Here is an 18,815-nt window from a genome sequence, read left to right on the forward strand (position 1 = left end):
CCTTCTTTGAATGAAGACCATAGGCTGTGCGGGTCTTGCCCAGCGAGACCCGCACAACCTACGGGTCTCGCTGGGCGAATATCTTGGCAGTACGCGTTGCGATTTGCCGAGTCGATTCTATAGGCTTTTTTTTACAGGACACGCATGCCTCATCCTTTGGCGCATGCATGCCCCGGTATGTTTCTGTCCTCGGGAAGCCAGCTCGGGCCTCAAAAAGTAAGGCAGGTGTACTCCCATTTGCGTCATCGAATAGATTATGCTTCCTGACTTGTTTTCATGTCTTCTTGCAAATGTCCGTGGTCTTTTCTTTGTTTGTTTGTTTGTTTCCATCCATTGCATCAGATTTGCCGTCTCTGGTGTTGCTGAGCAGCAGCGACACCATACGCACCAGCTCACGAGGCCCACGTACCCATTCCGAGGAATTGGGCAAGAACGCGCGTCGGTAAACATTGGCGAATAGAGCAGCGGGAAGCGCTAAGTATCGTTTTACGCGGATATCACTGCACACGCAGGCACACCGCGCGTTCCCAGGGAAAGTCCAGCGGTGCTGGCTGAATGCTGGAGTGAGGGCTGCATGTTTGCACCTTTTGGAGCCACAGAACGAAAAATTCTCGGGGTATCTTATGTTATCCTTATAAGACGACTTGAAGGCGAAAGTTCAAGTGCCGATGCATTAAAGACGGACACGTGACGTACACATCCCCCTTAATTCGCTTAGTCATTCCTCCTAATTCGCTTACTCATCCTCTTGATTCGATTTGTCTAATTCTCTTACATCCTCTTAATTCACTTATTCATTTTAAATTGCCTAGTGATCAATCTTAATTACATTGCCTTTAACTCTCCTGAGTCGTCCACTTAATTTGCTCTACCATCATCTTACTTTGCTCTGTCATCCACCTTTATCCTCCATCTTGCTTTCTTACGAGGGTATGAGACATTGATGATGATAGTAGTTGTACCTCTCGTGTCATCGACGCGTTTTCGCTCAAGGACTTTGAAGGTCGGCTGAACCATGGGCCATATAAGGCTTTCGCCCTAAAAGAAAGACACTTAATTGCGAAGTGGAAAAGTTTTCGTTCGTTCACTGGTGGAACACTGCCGGGTTTCCCCGGAAACGAATGATGACATTATATGGCGGTTTTGTGGAGCTCGATCGAATTTATACAGGGGCAAAGACAAAGACGTGCCGTTCACGCGATCCCGCGTGCTCACGTGACCACGAGGGCGCGCCTGTTTCCTTCGAGAAAGACGGAACGCGATATAACATGATGAGGGTCTTCGGCAGAAGTCCGAGCGCCGTCGCCTTGGAGGACGACAACGCCACTAGCCGCAGCCACCTGGGCGGTTCCTCGTCCGATGTGCACCTGCCGACGGTGTTCACTATCTCGAGTGGCTACCGGGTAAGTGGTCGCATCGATAACGCTGTTGCCGTCGTGTAACAAGTAGTTATCGCTCCGCCTCCGCTACGTAAGTGTCGTATCGCCGACCCCGACGACGGAGGCGCCAACCGGCGGAGAGGAATCACCATGAGCGAGCCCGAGCTGAGCGGTGTTCTCGAGCGATCGCTTTCAGAGATACGATCAGTTTTTCGCGAGATTCCGCGTGACTCGGCACCGGACGTGTCCAAGGAGACGGCTGACAGCGTTAATCGTGGCACTGCGCGAAGAAAGCAAGCTTGGCGCATGGCGCCAGAAACGCGAAATCTCGCGTTACTGATCGTATTCCCGAAAGTCATCGCTCGAGAACACCGCCCCAGGTCACCAATTTTTCGGAATGTGGCGCACTATAAAGAGGCATCTTCGGTTATCCGTTCTTGACTGTCCAGGTCTCAGTGAATCAAAGGTACTGCTGCATCAAAAAAATAAAATGCAAACAAAACGAAAAAAAAGTGGCGGGAAGCCGAGGACGAATTTTGAACGAGTCAACGTTAATGAAGGAAATTTATTTAATGACAAAACATTTGGCGCACTTCTTAAGATGTTCGTGCTGTAGTTGCAAATGATTTATTCGTAAGGCATTTCTGCAATCAAACCGGAAATTCCTACACAGAACGCCCGCTAAAACGCGCAGAAATATTCAATGCAGGGCGCTTTTAAAAGTATATAGTTGACTTTCTAGTTTGCTGTTGTAAGAGCTGCTTTTCGTATGTTTTATTAACGCGATAGCGTTAGGGGCCCCGTGTCGTATATATAGAATATCCGGTGTCGGACGTCGTTTCGGCAAAAAGATTTTCGAACCACCCTTACCCAGGCCCTCCATGCGGCGCAAGGAAATTCATGAACTAATTGAAATCTCAAGCTAAAATACGTAGAAAAATCGCAAAGTACGACTTACACAACGCCTACAGACATGATGGCGTCGGATTGTAATTTGACTATACAAGAAAACAATTCTGTTGCGCGAGAACTGAAAGAAACCCCTTTTCGAGCGTTTCTACCATTCATAGACCAGCCATGGCGTCCACAATTTGCGCGCGCAAGTGGAAGAATGCAGAAAATTGAAAATTTGACCTCTCGAGAGTGTGAATAGAGGAATGGAACAAACAGCTGAAAACATAGCTGAAAGACATGCATACATGTGCTGACTTAGGGGAGAACCGGAAAACCGGCAACTGGGGTGCCTGTGTGGGGTCGAACCGGCAGCCGGTTCCGTGAGCTAAAAAACCGACTGTGCCGGTGCAAAAACGGGCAGCCAGGTGCAACACATGCACGTACGCACAATGTTGTTGGACTTGTGGAAGAGGTCACTACGTTTCAGAGAGCTTTAGCTTGGTCCGGAAACGTAGGCGTGCAATCGGATGATTGCAAATGGCACCCCCCCCCCCTTTTGAACAGCAGCAATTTGGACGCCATATGGTGACGTTGAGTTCAACCGGAACGTACATATCTTTATTGCGATGATGGTTGCCCCCAAATGTGGCTCCGCGTCCGGGATAGACACGATCGACGCATCTACTATGGATATGCCAGGTCATGGTTGCACCCAGCAGCAGCTTACTCCACCCTCTGAGAGCAACCTCTTACGAGGAGTGGACCAGACCGGCTCGTCGGGCCAAGGGACACTCTGCTGGCTCTTGTGACTTACGAGCAGGAAGCCGGCATCCTACCCCTACCTAATCTGACCTATCATTCCACTCGCCCTCGTCTAGGTCGCGGGCCAGCCCCTATCATTAACGTTTACCGCTACTATTTGAATGATAGGCACTGTTCTCTTCAATACGCATACGTTTACGGACAGGATGAAGCTCTCTGCTGTAAGGAACGCTTCGCATTAGGGGTGTGCGAATAGTCGGAACATTCGAAACACGAGTCAAATATTACCCTGTTCGGCTCGTACTTCAGATAAATAGCCTCTATTCATAAGTAAGGGTATGTTTCGTGTATCTTAAGATCGCAGACTCTGTGCGATCAAGCATTAAATTGGAGCGAAAGTGCGATTTACTTCATGCCTGTGGCCATATTATGTACATAAGACACGAACAGTTGCGTATTGGATCAAGCTACATCACTCGGGGAGTCGGCATTCTTTTTTTTTCTTGGGGGAGGGGGAGGGGGGAGTGACGGGTGGGGTTGATGACGCTGTCGTTTGCGACTCAAGGAGCCCTGAAATATGCGAATGAATTGCTTATCTGCTCCATTTGTGATTTTAATAAACACCACTTCGTAAATGAAATGACAGGGACTTGTTAACGATGTGAATGTGCTATAGGATAAGTAGGAATCATTTTCTATTAGCGTTGAAAACGGGTGTTCATATTATTCGAAACCTATTAGGAAAATATCCGATTGGATTTGCTTCCAGCACTATTCAATGTGCATTCGACCCGCTCTCAAAAATGGCCATTCACACACTCCTATATATTGCTTAACCGTATAAGACTCCCGTGGGTAAGCGCGACGGAACGAAAAATGTTAGGCGTAAGAGACAGGAATAGAGTGCTGTAGACCAGATAGTAAACGGAGATAGCCGATGTTCGGACACAAAGAGAAAAAGAATGCAGCGGATTCAACGAATTAGAATCTAAATACAGCGAAGCGTTGTGTGAGCGCATAGAGAGTCGAAACACGAGCAGAGGCACGCACACAAAAACACAAGCGCGGGCGCACGCAAATTATACCGAGCGTGTTGTTAAGTGAAATTGCTGACTATACTAGCGAGTACGACGGACGCCTTGAACGCATCACGGTTTCAGAGGCGTATATTTACGTAGCGCTATTCGAATCCATTGTATCCGCAAGACACGTTTACTTCCTCATTACCGTTCAGCCGCGGATGCGTGAAGGCGTGCTTTCTGGTTCTTTTTTTTTCTCCTCGTACGGCCGGCGGCGCGGAAGCTAGCGCCATGTGGTGGTTGCGCGAGAAACCCAGCGGCGCGCGTATACTCCACTGTGATTGGCTGGCCTATTGGGCAAGAGAACAAGCCAGGCCGCACTCCACTGTGATTGGTTGGCCTATTTGGCAAGAGAACAAGCCAGGCCGCACTCCACTGTGATTTGTTGGCCTATTGGGCAAGAGAGAAAGCCAGGCCGTAGCACCCACGGTCACGAAACCCGACGAGGTTCGCTGTTAAGAATGGAGCTGGGCAGGAATTAATGCGTATGGGGAAAATAACCGTCAGGCAATTGAACTTGCAAAACGGGTGCCTATTAAGGGAAGGGAGTCAGAGACGAAAAAAATTTTGGTTGGTTAATGAAATCAGGAAATTTGCAGGCGCTAGTTGGAATTAAGGTAACGCAAGACGGGGGTAATTGGAGACCGCTGGGAGAGGCCTTCGATCGCCCTGCAGTGGGCATAATTAAGAGTCGGCTAACGATGACGCCGATGATAAGACCCGGTACGTTTTCCGCCGCGCGTGCGAGCAGCGCTTCCTGCCGGTCATTTCCGGTCCGTTCGCTGCCTTCTCGGAGCTGCGGCGGCGCCACCCGAACCTGCTTCCGTGCGCCATGTGCGTGGCCGTCGCCTGCGTCGGGCTGACGCTCGCCTTCGTGCTCATGCGCCAGCAGGTGAGGCTGGACGCCGCTCGCCTCACGGCCACGCGCGCCTGCGGCACCGAGGACTGCCGCGAGCAGGCCGCCAGGCTCGCCAGGCGCATCGACGCCGACCGGGAGCCCTGCGACGACCTGTACGCGTACACGTGCGGTGGCGCTGGAGTCGACGCGGCGAGGAAGGAACAGTGAGTGGAGCGCCCCCTATATCGACCTTCACCCACGCCTCAAGCCTTTTCCGTGTCGAGACTCTTTCGCTTCGAGAGAGTTTGCGGTTGGGCTGGATGTATAGTTGGTACTTGGTATAGTTAGAACGGAAACATTAGATGTTCTAAGTGACATTGGTTTTTGCTGTTTGCCGGGCCGCGGTTTCGCGCTCCGGTCTGTCTTGACGAAGTTGCTTGCACCTTGACACGAGAATAATCATTAAATCACACACCAGTTGTAAAAAAACAAAGAGAGAGAGAGAGAAAGAAAAGAATGAAAAAGGTTCGCTCTCGTGGAAATTTCGTTGCCTGTAATTTAAGATGGCCAACAGTGGTATTCGACGAATGTCCACGGTTAAAGAACCTCATTGTAAAGAACTTACCAATATAACGAAGTGTTCGTATTTGCCCTCGAAGTTCCCACAGAAAGCTGCGGATTTAAAATGTCGTTTCAACGAAACAAAAAGATATCCTTTACATGGACGGTAACAGACCATTTTCAGTTCAGAATGAAGAGTTAGACTGATCATTCTGCATCGATTATTAGGCCGAGATGAGGCGGCCCGGTACGCTCTTTTGTAAGTCGTTCGATTCGGCAGTTCAAAACTACCGCGAGTTGAAACCGGCATCTCGGCCGATTGATCCTGTGAATGAATGGATGGATGACCGCCCTCCTCGGAATGCGGCCACCACAGCCGGCGTAGAACACGTGACCTCCAATTCAGCAGCGCAATTAACGCCATAGCCCCTGGGACACCGCGGCATGCTGACTCAGTCAATGCTTCGCATTAAGATATAACTACCCTCTAATACAGCGCAAGTCAATATACTCTTCCCTCAAGAAAAACGCGACTGGTAAAGCACAGTAGGGAATGGTTTCTCGTGTCTTCTCAATGGCGCGCATGCGCGTAAGGTTACTTGCACGTCGCCTCACATGCCTTATTGGGGCGGCGCCTCTGCGGAGTTACCACTCTCTGACCGAGGAAACTAGGGCACCATTTCCCCGTATAAGAATGCGCACGGTTTTCTTTCTGCGCAGCCTGTTGACGCCGTACTTGGAAAGTGTGAAGGGCATGATTCTACGCGGCCTGGTACCGGAGGAGCGCAACAGTTCTAGCGCAGCGTACAAGGCCTTCTCCGCCTTCAACGCCTGCCTCTCGAGGGCCACGGACCTTGGCGTCGTCCAGCCGTTCGCGGAGTTCATGACCGCGCGAAACATACCGTGGCCCCGGAAACCTCCCAAAGACGCGGATCCATTGGACGTGCTCGTCGACCTGGCCGTCAACTGGAGGGTGCCGCTTTTGTTCGACGTGCGCGTCGTCTACACCAACCTCGACAACCCGCTGGTGGTCGCCGTCGACGAGATGGGCTACGTAACCATGCTCCGCATGGAGCAGCTGTCCGCTTGCGGCGAAAGCGTCGGCGAGTACGACGAAATACTGCGCAGCGTCGCCGGCTACCTGCGGCAAGACACGCGGCTCTGTGACAAGGACCGTCTCGAGCTTCGACTGGACGAGACGTCGGTCAGGAGCAAGGTGACGTCGACCATCCGGATCGAGGAAGATGAAGAAGAAGGCGACGTGTTCGTCGCTTCCCTTAACGACAGCGTGCCCTCCTCGGACATCGGTCGGACATGGCTGACCCTCTTGCAGCGCCACCTGGGCTCGGACGTCCAGCTTTCGCCCGCGACGAAGCTCCAAGCTCACAGCGAGCGACACTTCTACGAAATCCTCGCCCTGTTGGAGACGTTGCCACGCGAGAGACTGCTGAACGTCATCGGCTGGACGTTCGCCTACTCGTACCTGTGGATCGTGAACCCGGACCTGGACCACTTCCGGCCCGGCAAGGAGTGCGACGTCTTCGACATACAGGCGGCCTGCTTCCTGACCGTCGAGGAGTCGTTCGGCACGGTCCTGGTGGCGCCGCAGTTCCTCGCGTACTTCCAGCAGGCCGACCGACAACGCGTCTTCACCATGCTCGACGGGACCACACAGCTCCTGGCGCGAGCTGTACGGACATCGAGGAGCTTGGGGGACGCCACCAAGCGGTGGGCCGTCGAGAAGATCCTGGGGAGGACCCGTCGTCGCCTGTGGCCGCCGGAGCCGTTCTTCCACACGCAGCTGCTGGACGAACTGTACGAGAGGTTTCCCGTGACGTCGACGAGCTTCTACGAGTCCTGGTTCGAGTCGCGGAGGGCCGTGCGCAGGATGTTGAAGAACAGCTACTACAACCGCCTGATGACCGGCAACGTGAGGTGGCACGCCGGAGAGGTGCGCTATTCGTACGCGGGGAGCCTGCTCGAAGTCGGCCTCTCGGCTCTGTTCCCGCCGTCCTACTACCGTCACGACACGGGCGCGTTGGCCTACAGCGGCCTGGGCTTCCAGCTCGCCAGGGCGCTGGTCAGAGCCGTGGACCAGCGCGGCCGCACCATCGACGCCACCGCGGTCGCGGAGGAGGTGTGGACGCAGGTCGAGAGGTGCCGCCTGGACTCGGCCAACACCAGCCGCGAGAGGGACGCCGTGGCTCGCCTGTTCGCCCTGGAAGTCGCCCAGGCGGCTCTCGGGGAGAACGTCCAGCTGGACCGGCTGGACAGGCTCGAGGGTCTCGAGCGGTTGACGGGTTTGCAGACCTTCTACGTCAACTTTTGCGCCAACTTTTGCGACCATCCGCGCGGCGCGGAGCTGTGCAACGTAGCGATGAACGCGAGCGGATACGGTGACGTCTTTGAGTGCCCAGGTGCGCCATCGCCCGGTACAAACCGACGATGGTGTCTCGTCGTTTGAGATGTACTAATCGTTTTGGCGACTCGGATCTCGAACGTCGCAAGCCGCTCAAATAAAAGAAAAAAGATATCGCGCAGAAACCACCGACGATGATTGTCAAATCGGCGAATAGCCGAACGCTTCTAGAACGAAGTTTTAAAGGAACGAAGTTTTCACCGTATTATTTCATGCTTGAAGATGCATGAAATAATACGGTGAGGATATTTAGGTAGCGTTTATTTCATTGCTTAATGCCGGAGAGAACGCAGCCATTAACCAGCACATTTGAAGCGGTAGTATAGCGGCTGTACAATAAGTCGATTCGTCAAGTGTGTGCCGGCTCTTGTGGTGTGAGCGCCGACGAGGATGACCCTCCCGCAGCCTCCTCATGGGGAGAAGATGGTGCGAAACGAGGGCTGTCATTCCTGAATGCTCCACTTAAGCATAACGCGTGTTCCCTACGGGGAAGCAGAGTGATGATGATGACGATAATAAATGAAATAAAGTATTGTGTATCAAGGTAGTCAGCCTTGCGTAGGCAGGTAGAGTAACAAAAACTTAATATTAAAAGTACCCAAGTAAAGGGTCGACGTCAAGAATGAGTAAAATAAATTTTGAATAATAACAATAATATGATTGTGAATTTGTGTTTTTGGTATTTGAATTTTCTAATTTGATAATTTATTGCAGGAGAACTAGCTCAGTCATAGAAAATGAGAAATATTAATCAGGTAATCTTCTTGTGTCGCTCGGCAGACGTTCCTGTGGCTGTATACTACTATCGTTGCTCCAAGTGAAAGTAGAACAGCACTGCACAAAGGTTACGAAGCGGAATTCCTAGACATCGTTTTCGCCGAGTAGAAAACCGCCGACACGATAGTAAAAAGCGATCCATTGATTCCGGCTCATTGCAGAGGAAGCATGAAGGCGATACCGCCAGTAAAAGTTCAGTGGTTGTATACGGCAACGGCAGCCTTGTCAATGGTACTTCGAATTGCCTGTTAGGACACCATTGTCGGTTCCAAGAATAATTTAAATGCCTAAAGTCTTTAGATTTTACTAATAAGAGGCTCTTTTTTTGTCACCCGCCGGGGTTGCTCAGTGGCTATGGTGTTGGGCTGCAGCACGAGGTCGCGGGATCGAATCCCGGCCACGGTGGCCGCATCTCGATCGGGGCAAAAACACCCGTGTGCTTAGATTTAGGAGCACGTTAAAGAACCCCAGGTGGTCAACATTTCCGGAGTCCTCCACTACGGCGTGCCTCATAATCAGAAAGTGGTTTTGGCACGTAAAACCCCATAACTTCTTTTTTTGTCTTCGGTCAAAGGAAACTGCCTATATTTGGTTGCAGTGATGTGCGCAGTTGCTGGCAGCACAGATATCACAGGGCCTGTCAAAGAAGCTCGTGCTAGGGAATCTGCTACTTCATTAAGATGGATGTCTCGGCGGCCTGGTATACCCTGTAGGGGTTGGAGGACGGACTTCGGGATGAAAAACAAACTTGGGGGATTTATTTTACATTATGTACAGAGAGGTGAGAGTCAAGTAACAGTCGTACAGTCATTACGAGCCGGCAGCAACTCGGACGCTGCGGCCCGCGGCAAGAAGTTCGAGAGAGGTGAATCAGGGAATGCTCTGGTCTCTCTGGAATGCTTCTTTTAAACCCTTCGAGGACTGGAAGTCGCGTCATGTTCGGCCAATGGGAGAGCCCGCTCCGATGACGCCACCTTCGGCCAATGGTAGGCCCCCGTGCGGTGATGTCACACCCGGTGGCTCTCTGCGGTCTTGCCTTGCTGTGGTGCAATGCTCTCTTCAAAGGCGGCGAAGGGGGGATGATTGGGCTCCATTGTCCGAGGGCCCCCTGCTCCCGTTGGTACGGCCCCGCTGTGGTGGCAAATGCCCTCTTCAAAGGCGACCGGTGCGACGCTGCCAGGCCTTGCCGGTACATCACAGCCGTTTGGCTTCGGGACTCACGTTACCTGGAACAGTGCCGGGCTATCCCTTCGCTTTTCTGGAAGAGTCAAGCAGTGAATAGCTACCGCGGAGCGTACGAACTTGTTGGCACGTGAACTTGTTGGCTCGAGCGATCCTCTGGAATGTGCTGCGATTCGATGTGGTCCGGGGGAACTCGAAGCAGGCGCAGGAAACAGCTCCATATCTAACAACCCATACTAAATGAACTAAAGTGGAGCGAAGCTAGTGTTTAAAACGTGTTCAAAGCTGTCGAATTTGTAGACGTGCTATGAGCGCTGCATACAAAACAAGAATCTGTGAGAATAACAACTTTTTTGTAACACGATGGGGTAACTTTTGCAAATCAAGAATTGACAAAAGAAGCAGTCTGTCGCATGGCGGCAGTTCCAAACTAGGGCGTATCCGAATCCCGCAGCGCTCTCGCACATCATATATCCGGATATGTATCAAACGGACAAATGCAACACATGTGAATCCAGATCCACTCTGGAGCATATATTATGGGAATGCCGCGGGATATGTAACAATAACGAGAACGCGACCTCTAGCAACAGCCTTCGCACGCGCTGGGAGGCCGCGCTGCTCGGTCCCGCCCTCGAGGATCAACTGCGGACCGTTCAGCGGGCCGAGGATGCCGCCAGGACCCACGAACTCCTGGCCGTCACCTATAGGCGGGGCCTTTGGTCCTCCCCACCAACTCGCAGGGCACTGTTGCGACTTTGAGGTGTTTCCCGTAGCGCTCGTCACCCGTTTTGTGACAGAGCGTTGGTAGCGAAGACTCCGAGTCAGGCGTCGGTGAGAATAACAAAAGGGACTTTATACACGATATACAGGTCGATATACAGGACAAGATCGGATCGGCACTGGGGCCGAGAGCTAACAGCAAACGCGACTGTTCCCGCAAGGCGACGTCCGGTGAGACTCCAACGCGTAACACATCTCACTCCATTTGAGAGCTGCACTCGGCTCACGGTGGTTCGGTGGATCCGGTTCTCTAGGCGGCGGCGTTGGGGCTTATAAAGCCCCGAGAAACGATTGTCACTCAAACGGCCCAATACAAAGCCAGCACTCGACGGTCGTCCGAGAGGTCCAACCAGCGACCGCGCTAACCACCCGCTTCAAGTTTGCCGCTCGCGGTGACCTCCAGGGGAAAGGAAATACGCCGCCGGGCTGTCGAGCACTTTGTTGCACGTATGGACATGTCGCTCGCCATTGCTCCTCCACAGGACTGCGCTGCCTGGCGGCGCAGCATCTTGACTTGTCAAGGGAGTGTTAGGGCGCTGTGCCTTTCGGCGCAGCCCCGGGTTTGTCCAAAGGGCGTTCGCAGGATAAATTCTACACCTCGTAGATTCGGAATCCGGGCTGGTTGTAGGGCACAACAGCACGCAACAATGTTATTTCCTCCTTCTCAAGAACTATTGCCAGGAGTTCGGCCTGAAAAAAATTTGTGTATAATCTGGCAGGCGAAGTGAATAAGATCGAGGGATGCTGAGTAGATACCAACGCCTGCCTTCTCTTCACACGAAGAAGCATCAGTCGCTGTTACATTTATTGGGAAATGGGCCATATATAGTCGTCTCGCAAAAGGGCATTCAAATACGTTGGGGGGGGGGCAGCAATTTTGCGTTATTGGGAAAAATTGTCTGCAAATTCAGTTTTGAGCGACGACATGGAACTGTCAAACGGAATGATTTCCCTAAGGCGAACATTTAAATGTGCTGACTGTGTCTGCACAAATACAACTTGTGGGGTATGCAAATGCGCCCATGAATTTGGAAATGAATTTGGTTCAACAGTAAATGCATATTGTGTGCATCGTAGAGGAGATTCATAAATTCTTAAGAGGAAGTTTTAGCTCGGTCCCAACGCCGATGCGGCCTATTCAAATAGATGTAAAACGCAGAAAGGCTTCTCTGAGATAACCACTGGGCCGATTTTAATGAAATTTGTTGTATTTGAGAGCGAAAGTTAAATTCTAGTGACTGTAGGTATCGGAATTTCGACTTAGGATTTTAATATTGTGACAAGGATTTTCAAAAATCCGGAAGTTAAAAAATATAGAAGCACTAAGTTTACAAATTATTAACTGTATCAAGAGCAGATATAGCGATTCTGTAAACGGCACCTATTAGATAATTCAAAGCGGACAAATTCGATATCCCAAGTTATATCTTACGTGAATTCATTACGTTGTGTACAAAGGTTCTGCAAAAGTTGTATTTCCATGTTATTATTATTATTATTATTATTATTATTATTATTATTAGTATTATTATTATTATTTTTAGAATCATGCGTGACATGTCGATTCTGTCCGCTTTAGATGTGCTATTAGATGCAATTCACAGAATAGTGATAGCATTTTTCATTGCTGAGTTAAGGAGTTGCTAACTTGATAGTTTTGATATCAGAAAATTTGCGATTTTTGCCATTTTTAATAAACAAAATTGACGATCTAAATCAAAAATTCGAAACCAACAGTCACTGGATTTTAAGTTTTTCTTTTGAATGCAACAAACAACCTTGTCAAATTTGGTGCAGTGGTTGCCGAGAAAAACGACTTCTCCTTTTATATGTATTCAGATAGGAGCACCCGAGCTAAAGCTTCCTCTTAAGTAAGTTTGAAACGTAAGCATGCAGAACCTCGTGCGAAGAAAAAAGTAGGCGCGCTTTCTTGTATGTAACACATTGTTAGCAACGAATTTTAGGGAGACATAAACATAGTCGAAGAGCTCCTCTCCCTACAAGAATAAGTGGTGTTTATATTTTGTACTTCCGGAAAACAAAACATAGCCAAATTACGGGATCGGTCTTTCTTACATACGGCAAATCATGATTAGTGTGTTACTTCGCATATGCAGAACGCACGTTACTGATTGTATACGAGTATACCTATACGGCCGTGTCCCTTTCGTTGCAATATATTTTTAATGCGAGAACAACAGTTAAGTTAACGTGATACCCAGGTACATAAGCGACTCTGCCTGGGGAATGGTTCTCTGATCCTATCGTAATGCTAACTGAATCCGCCCGGAAAGCGGAAAGACAGGGTCTGCACTTTTCTTTACATTTAGCGATAGGTGCACATTGTGGAGTCACGCCTGTATAACGTACAAAGGCATGCTTACAAAGGCAGGTGAAGGGAATTGAAGCCACTCGCAACCGCGAGAGATGCGGTGTCGTCTCCATAGACATCCACATGCACGTCTTGGCGCAGCGGAACTGAATTCATCAAGAGGTTAAATATTACAGGGGGGCAAACCCCCCCCCCTCCCACCCGCGCCCCGGGGCACCCCTCTTGTCTGCTTGAACTGCGTTGAGAGAAAATCTGCTTTGAAAACAATGAAATTGTTCGTTTCGTAGAAATTCGAAAATCCATGCCGTTACATATATCTAGGAAAACTGTACGATTGTACAGCCTGCCCAGCGCGTAGTGGATATATACTCGACGCTATCATAAGCTTTCGCTGTGTCAAGGGTCACTAATGCAGTAAAATATTTCGTATATATGCCTAGCAAATTGGATATATGCGGAGCAAGTGTTCGAAGAAAGGCACTGATGTCCCAGCTACCTTTTTTGAAGAAACCGCTGTTTTATGCATTGACGAACGAAAGTGACTGGAGCAGCAGTGCATTTCGACGGACCAGACCACGAGGTCGCGGGATCGAATCCCGGCCACGGAGGCCGCATTTCGATGGGGGCGAAATGCGAAAAACACCCGTGTGCTTAGATTTAGGTGCACGTTAAAGAACCCCAGGTGGTCAAAACTTTCCGGAGTCCTCCATTACGGCGTGCCTCATAATCAGAAAGTGGTTTTGGCACGTAAAACCCCATAATTTAATTTTTAATTTCGACGGACACGTTGAAAATTGATATCTCGGAACTGGTGCTGTCCGGAGCATTCGTTCCAAGTGCATACGCCGTGCGAACGCGGCGGCTACAATTCGTAGGCTGAAACATGTGGCTTAAGGTAATTAATTAAAAAGTTAATTAGGGTAATTACTTTAATTGTCCAATTGAAGATATTGATTTCTCGTGGGAAATGACCGCCTCGTCGAGTAATATAACAAGAAGAGGCTCGAATTGTCCTATCTGCCGTAGGCAATCTTTAGAAAATGTCGTGCAGCTAAAACAACTTCAAAATAAACAGACCCTGTATATGTTGGACTGCCACACGACAGGGGAAGGCGGTACACAAACGCAATCGCTCCATACGCATGCAAAACACAAACAGTATATAGTTTGTCATGTTTTGTGTTACACACGCCTGTAGTTTCCTATTTGTATGTTGTCATTGTTGTTTGTATGTTGCTTACGTATACCCATGGTTTTTTCCGGTAAACGCTCGGTTGTACAGTCGGCGTATGTGTGCCGTTTCCCTTCTTCGTCTGTGTTTGTTTTACGTGCCCTCTTACAGCGGACATTGTCAGAGTTTTTGCCCGTATAGCATTTTATTTGTCAAAGACCGAGCCACATCTAGCCTCAAGAGTTAAAAAATGGAGATGCTTTAGGCTGCTCGAGGCGAAATGAGAGGAAAAGAAAGAAAGAAGAAACACAAAAGAAAATTTTTGGAGCGACTTCACTGGGATCTGGCCACAGGTATGCTTTTCTCGCAGTTTCCTGTTTTATTAGAGAGACAGAAAGAGTACCTCGCTAAATTTCTAAAATTATCAATAATTTCTGTTATTTCATACCTTTGCGCTAACTTATTTTATCAAAATTCTTAACAATATTTTCATTGCACTTCTACATTACAGTTCTATAGTCCCACGCTCCGCTATTCAGATTTCTCTTTACTTCTAAGCATACGGAAAACCGCCTGCTTCTAGGCCGATCCCCTATGGTGGGTATGCGCCACTGTTTAGGGTACAAGACAAGACAAGACGAAACGATCGAAGCACTCGAGAGAGGAGCGGCCGGCGCGTTAGGCACGACCGGTCTCTATTTTGCTTCCCCCTGGGCAGCCCGGTTTGGATCGCAGTCAAGATCAACACGAAAAAAAAAAAAAAGGACGGGGGGGGGGGGGGGGGGGGGCACGGAATAACGGAAGCAATGTTCCGCGGAGCTCGACTTAACAGGCCTGTTCGCTTGCCGGTGCCTTTCGGTCTCGTTTGTCTTTGGCGTTGTCTTTGGCTCGGCTCGGTATGGAAGCGAGCCCCGGCCGCGGCCACCTATATTTGCCTCCGGCTGATCCGTGTCGGATGACTCGGCGCTGCGTATAGAGTTGTCCAGCAAGGTTAGCACAACACGAGCATAAAAGTATAAACACCGTCTGTAAACCGTCTTCGAATGCCGTCTCTCAAGGACCAGTGATGCATGACGTGCGTATATACCATCTGAAACGCGGCCACCACTTCTATGCCAAAGGCGCGCACGTTTTTACGTTCTTAAGGCTTAACGTCACTCTTCGTGCTTTAAAGACAATAGAAATGTCAAGTTTTGACGCCCCGAACGTTTTTCTTCGTCTTCCTTTTTTTCCTTTTGTTTTTGCGTCAGGCCTTAAATTCACATTCAAGTAAATATACTACGGGAGCAAACAATACCGGTAACTGCGCAACACCCTTTCGTGCCGAGATGCCTGCAGGCGCCGAAGTGTATGATGTTGCTGCAAATTTTAGCAACACCGAGCTATACCTCCAGGTCTAACGAAGAGCAACCAAAATACCCAAACCCTGCATGGGTGTTACCGTTTTTTTTGAAAGAGCTCCTCGTCTGCAGGTTCGGACATTGTACGCACAAAAGTTTCTTTTCTTTTTTTCAGAATAGGCCCCGAATAATCTGCGTGCAACCGAGCCAAGCCGTTTCCCCCCTCGAAATCAGCTAGATGACCCCGGGTCCCGTGCACGAGGAGCCATGGGCGAAACTTGCGCACAGTTTCGACAGTCTAAAGCGATTCTTGCGATGTCTTGGTCTATATATAGACCACTCGAGCCACCAATAACTATACCCTCGTCCCCTTGCCTTCGCTTCATAGACGCACCCCGATGATACTCGTACAGCATATTCAGCAGTTTCTTACACGGCGCTTGCGATATCGCTACACACGATATGGTCCCCAGAGCACACAGCAACCCATCCCACGCGGACAACTCGTGTCGCCCTTTTCCCGGTTTTCCGCCATTTCTCCGCTGTCACTTTTTTGTGACGGAGAACCATCCCACAGTCACGTATACGTATATTCGTCTCTTGCAAAGCACCGTCAAATGCCGTGCTTCGAGCTCCTTTCGGGAAACCGCCATTGCTACACTCCCGTTGGCCAACGACAAGCACCAGCTCCGTCAGGTGTTTTTCTGCTTCCAGCTACACATGCAGCGATTAAGGCAAACGGCTTAGAGCATCAGAGGTTAACGTCGGTTTGCTGCAGGATTGCAAACCAGTTCCTATTTGCCTGGCCCCCCGAGCAGAAGCGACCATCGCCTATTCGGGCGGCAGCCATCATGGAAGTTTGACGGTCCGGTTTGATGAGAGTCAACAAATGACGGCGATCCGTAACCAGCGCGATCTCTCGGATTCAAAAGCTAGTCAGAGAACCGTGTAACTCGAAATACGATATAGGACGAAGCCTTCTCGTTAAATTGGGGAGCGCTTTTCTTTCGGCTTAGGTGAGCGTTCGCGACCTGACACCGATTGGCCTGCATTCGCCGCTTATATACACGATTGAAAATGCACCGCCGACACCGCATTGGGTGCAAGCGTGGCGTTGTAACAATAACGCCAGCTGGGGATCAGAGCACGCCAGCATGAGAGTCGAACACAACGAGTTAATTACTTGCCATGCTGAAATGCCGCGTCTTCTTCCACGCGCCAATTTCATTTCCCACCTATGTTTTTTTTTTTAAGGTGGTAGAAAGGTGCAAGCACAGTGGACAGGTCCGGCACAATTAACTTGTAAATAGTAGCCATTTCCAAAAAAAAAAGAAAGGCTCGTAACTCTGCGACATTCTGTATATAGCCTGATTGCTTCAGCGTCTTTAAAAGAGGATGCCGCGTCCTTCGACGTCAAGACGATGACCAAGATGCGTAACTGATGATTCATAAAACGTACGCTTGTCAGATCGAAATTTGATAAAATTCTCATGGAAATTAATGTTGTGACACGGTTTGCAGATTCACATGTTGACCTGTGCTTCCCTCGGCTATGAACTCATCCTCGACATATGTAATTGAGTCCATTTCAGGCCCCCTTACGACACAGGTTTGATTTTCCGTTGGAATAGTGTCGGGGCATAAGCGATACCAAATGGTAACCTAACCATTCTGTCCAGCATCGTTGAAAAACCTTCAATTCTGTGCTACTTGCCGTTTTGTCACTGTGGACGCCCCCGCAGGGGCGTCTGCGCAAGCAGGCGTTTGGTGCTTTGCGACACCACGTACCCGAGCACACGAGGGTTGGACCCTCCCGCGTGTAGCCGTGCGCGGCTTAGCCGTGTCCGGGGAAAAGGGGATCCTGGGGGTTGAGCCAATGCCGGGTGTCTGGACCTTTACGGCCCCTCGGCGGCGGCAACACACCCCTTTGGCCTCGGCTTCACGTAGACGGCACCCCCGGACTGACCCACCCGGGGGAAATCGGTAGTTGCCTTTTCCTGTCTCTCTCTCCCTCCACTCTTCGCCTTTCTCTTACTTTTCATCTTTCCTGTCTTCTCCTAACTTCCGCTCACTTCCAATTTTTCCAGGCAGCAAGGGTTAACCTTGTGTGAATAGCCAACCTAGGTTATCTCATATTTGGTTATAGTGATAACGTACAGCTGGCGCTTACAGGACCTGTTTTTTACAGTCCCTGTAGCGTCCCCTTGTAGGGCTCCATGGTGGGTGGTTGGCGTTATTGCCGAAAATTACATTATTCTATGGCTAGTTCCTTCCCTGCACTTCCTGATCGCCCTCAGAAAAGAGGGCGCACCGATGAAGTATTCCAGTTTTTTGGACGGCAAAAAGAATCCTTCCCACGTTTCCACGTGATTCATTCTGCAAAACCAGATAAACCAGTACGAACAATCTCACCCTTCCTTGTTTCCAAGTCATTGACTGAAGTCTTTGGTCCTGGATATAAGGCGTCGAGGATGGCAAGCGGAGATCTCCTCTTGGAGCTCCGCAATCAAAAACAGTATGAAAAATTGTCAACACTTGTTTCATTTGGGGAAACCCAAATAATTATAACCCCGCACCGCACGATGAACACCACCCGTGGTGTTGTCTCTGACGATGACATGATGGAGCTCACTGAGGCTGAACTCTTGGAGGGCTTCAGTGACCAGAATGTTATCAATGTTAAGCGAATTAAGATGAGGCGAGATGGAAAAGAGATCAAAACGAAACACCTGATACTCACCTTCGGCTCAAGTGTCCTTCCCGAGTCCATCGAGGCCGGTTATATCAAACTTCGTGTTAGGCCATACGTGCCCAATCCCCTTAGATGCTTTAAGTGCCAAAGGTTCGGTCACAGTTCACAGAACTGTCGAGGCCGGCTGACTTGTGCCAAGTGCAGTGACAAAGAACATTCCTCCGAAACATGCCAGAACACTCCACATTGTGTCAACTGTGATGGCGAGCATGCCGCATACTCGCGGTCCTGCCCGTCCTGGAAAAAAGAAAAAGAAATTGTGACCATAAAAGTAAAAGAAAACATATCATTCAAAGAGGCACGCAGGCGGGTTGCATACCTTCCTAAGGCCAGCTTTGCCGAAGTGGCGCGTCAGGGGGCAGCGTCACAACGGCCTCCGGCGGCTGTCCGACCCACAAGCAGTGAGGCGGCAGTCACGCCATCTGCCCCCGCGGCGGTTGCAGCTAGCGCTGCTCCGTCAACCGAGGAGAAGGGACCATCCACCCCGAAGGTGGGTGCAGCCGAGGCTGCCCCAACCTCCGAGGCCCCTTCCAGCGCTGGCAACGG

At 50.1% G+C, this 18,815-nt stretch overlaps 1 protein-coding gene across 1 annotated transcript; it reads left to right on the forward strand.

The window, feature by feature from the left end:
• The first annotated feature begins 1,025 nt into the window (after positions 1 to 1,025).
• Positions 1,026 to 8,118, forward strand: LOC129384244 (membrane metallo-endopeptidase-like 1). Its single transcript, XM_055069463.2, has 3 exons — positions 1,026 to 1,403; positions 4,866 to 5,176; positions 6,234 to 8,118. Exons 1-3 carry the CDS (start codon positions 1,122 to 1,124, stop codon positions 7,975 to 7,977), a joined length of 2,337 nt encoding a protein of 778 aa, XP_054925438.2. The 5' UTR covers positions 1,026 to 1,121; the 3' UTR covers positions 7,978 to 8,118.
• The last annotated feature ends 10,697 nt before the right edge of the window (positions 8,119 to 18,815 follow it).

This window comes from Dermacentor andersoni, chromosome 8 (assembly GCF_023375885.2).
Source record: "Dermacentor andersoni chromosome 8, qqDerAnde1_hic_scaffold, whole genome shotgun sequence".
NCBI classification, from domain to species: Eukaryota; Metazoa; Arthropoda; class Arachnida; order Ixodida; family Ixodidae; genus Dermacentor; species Dermacentor andersoni.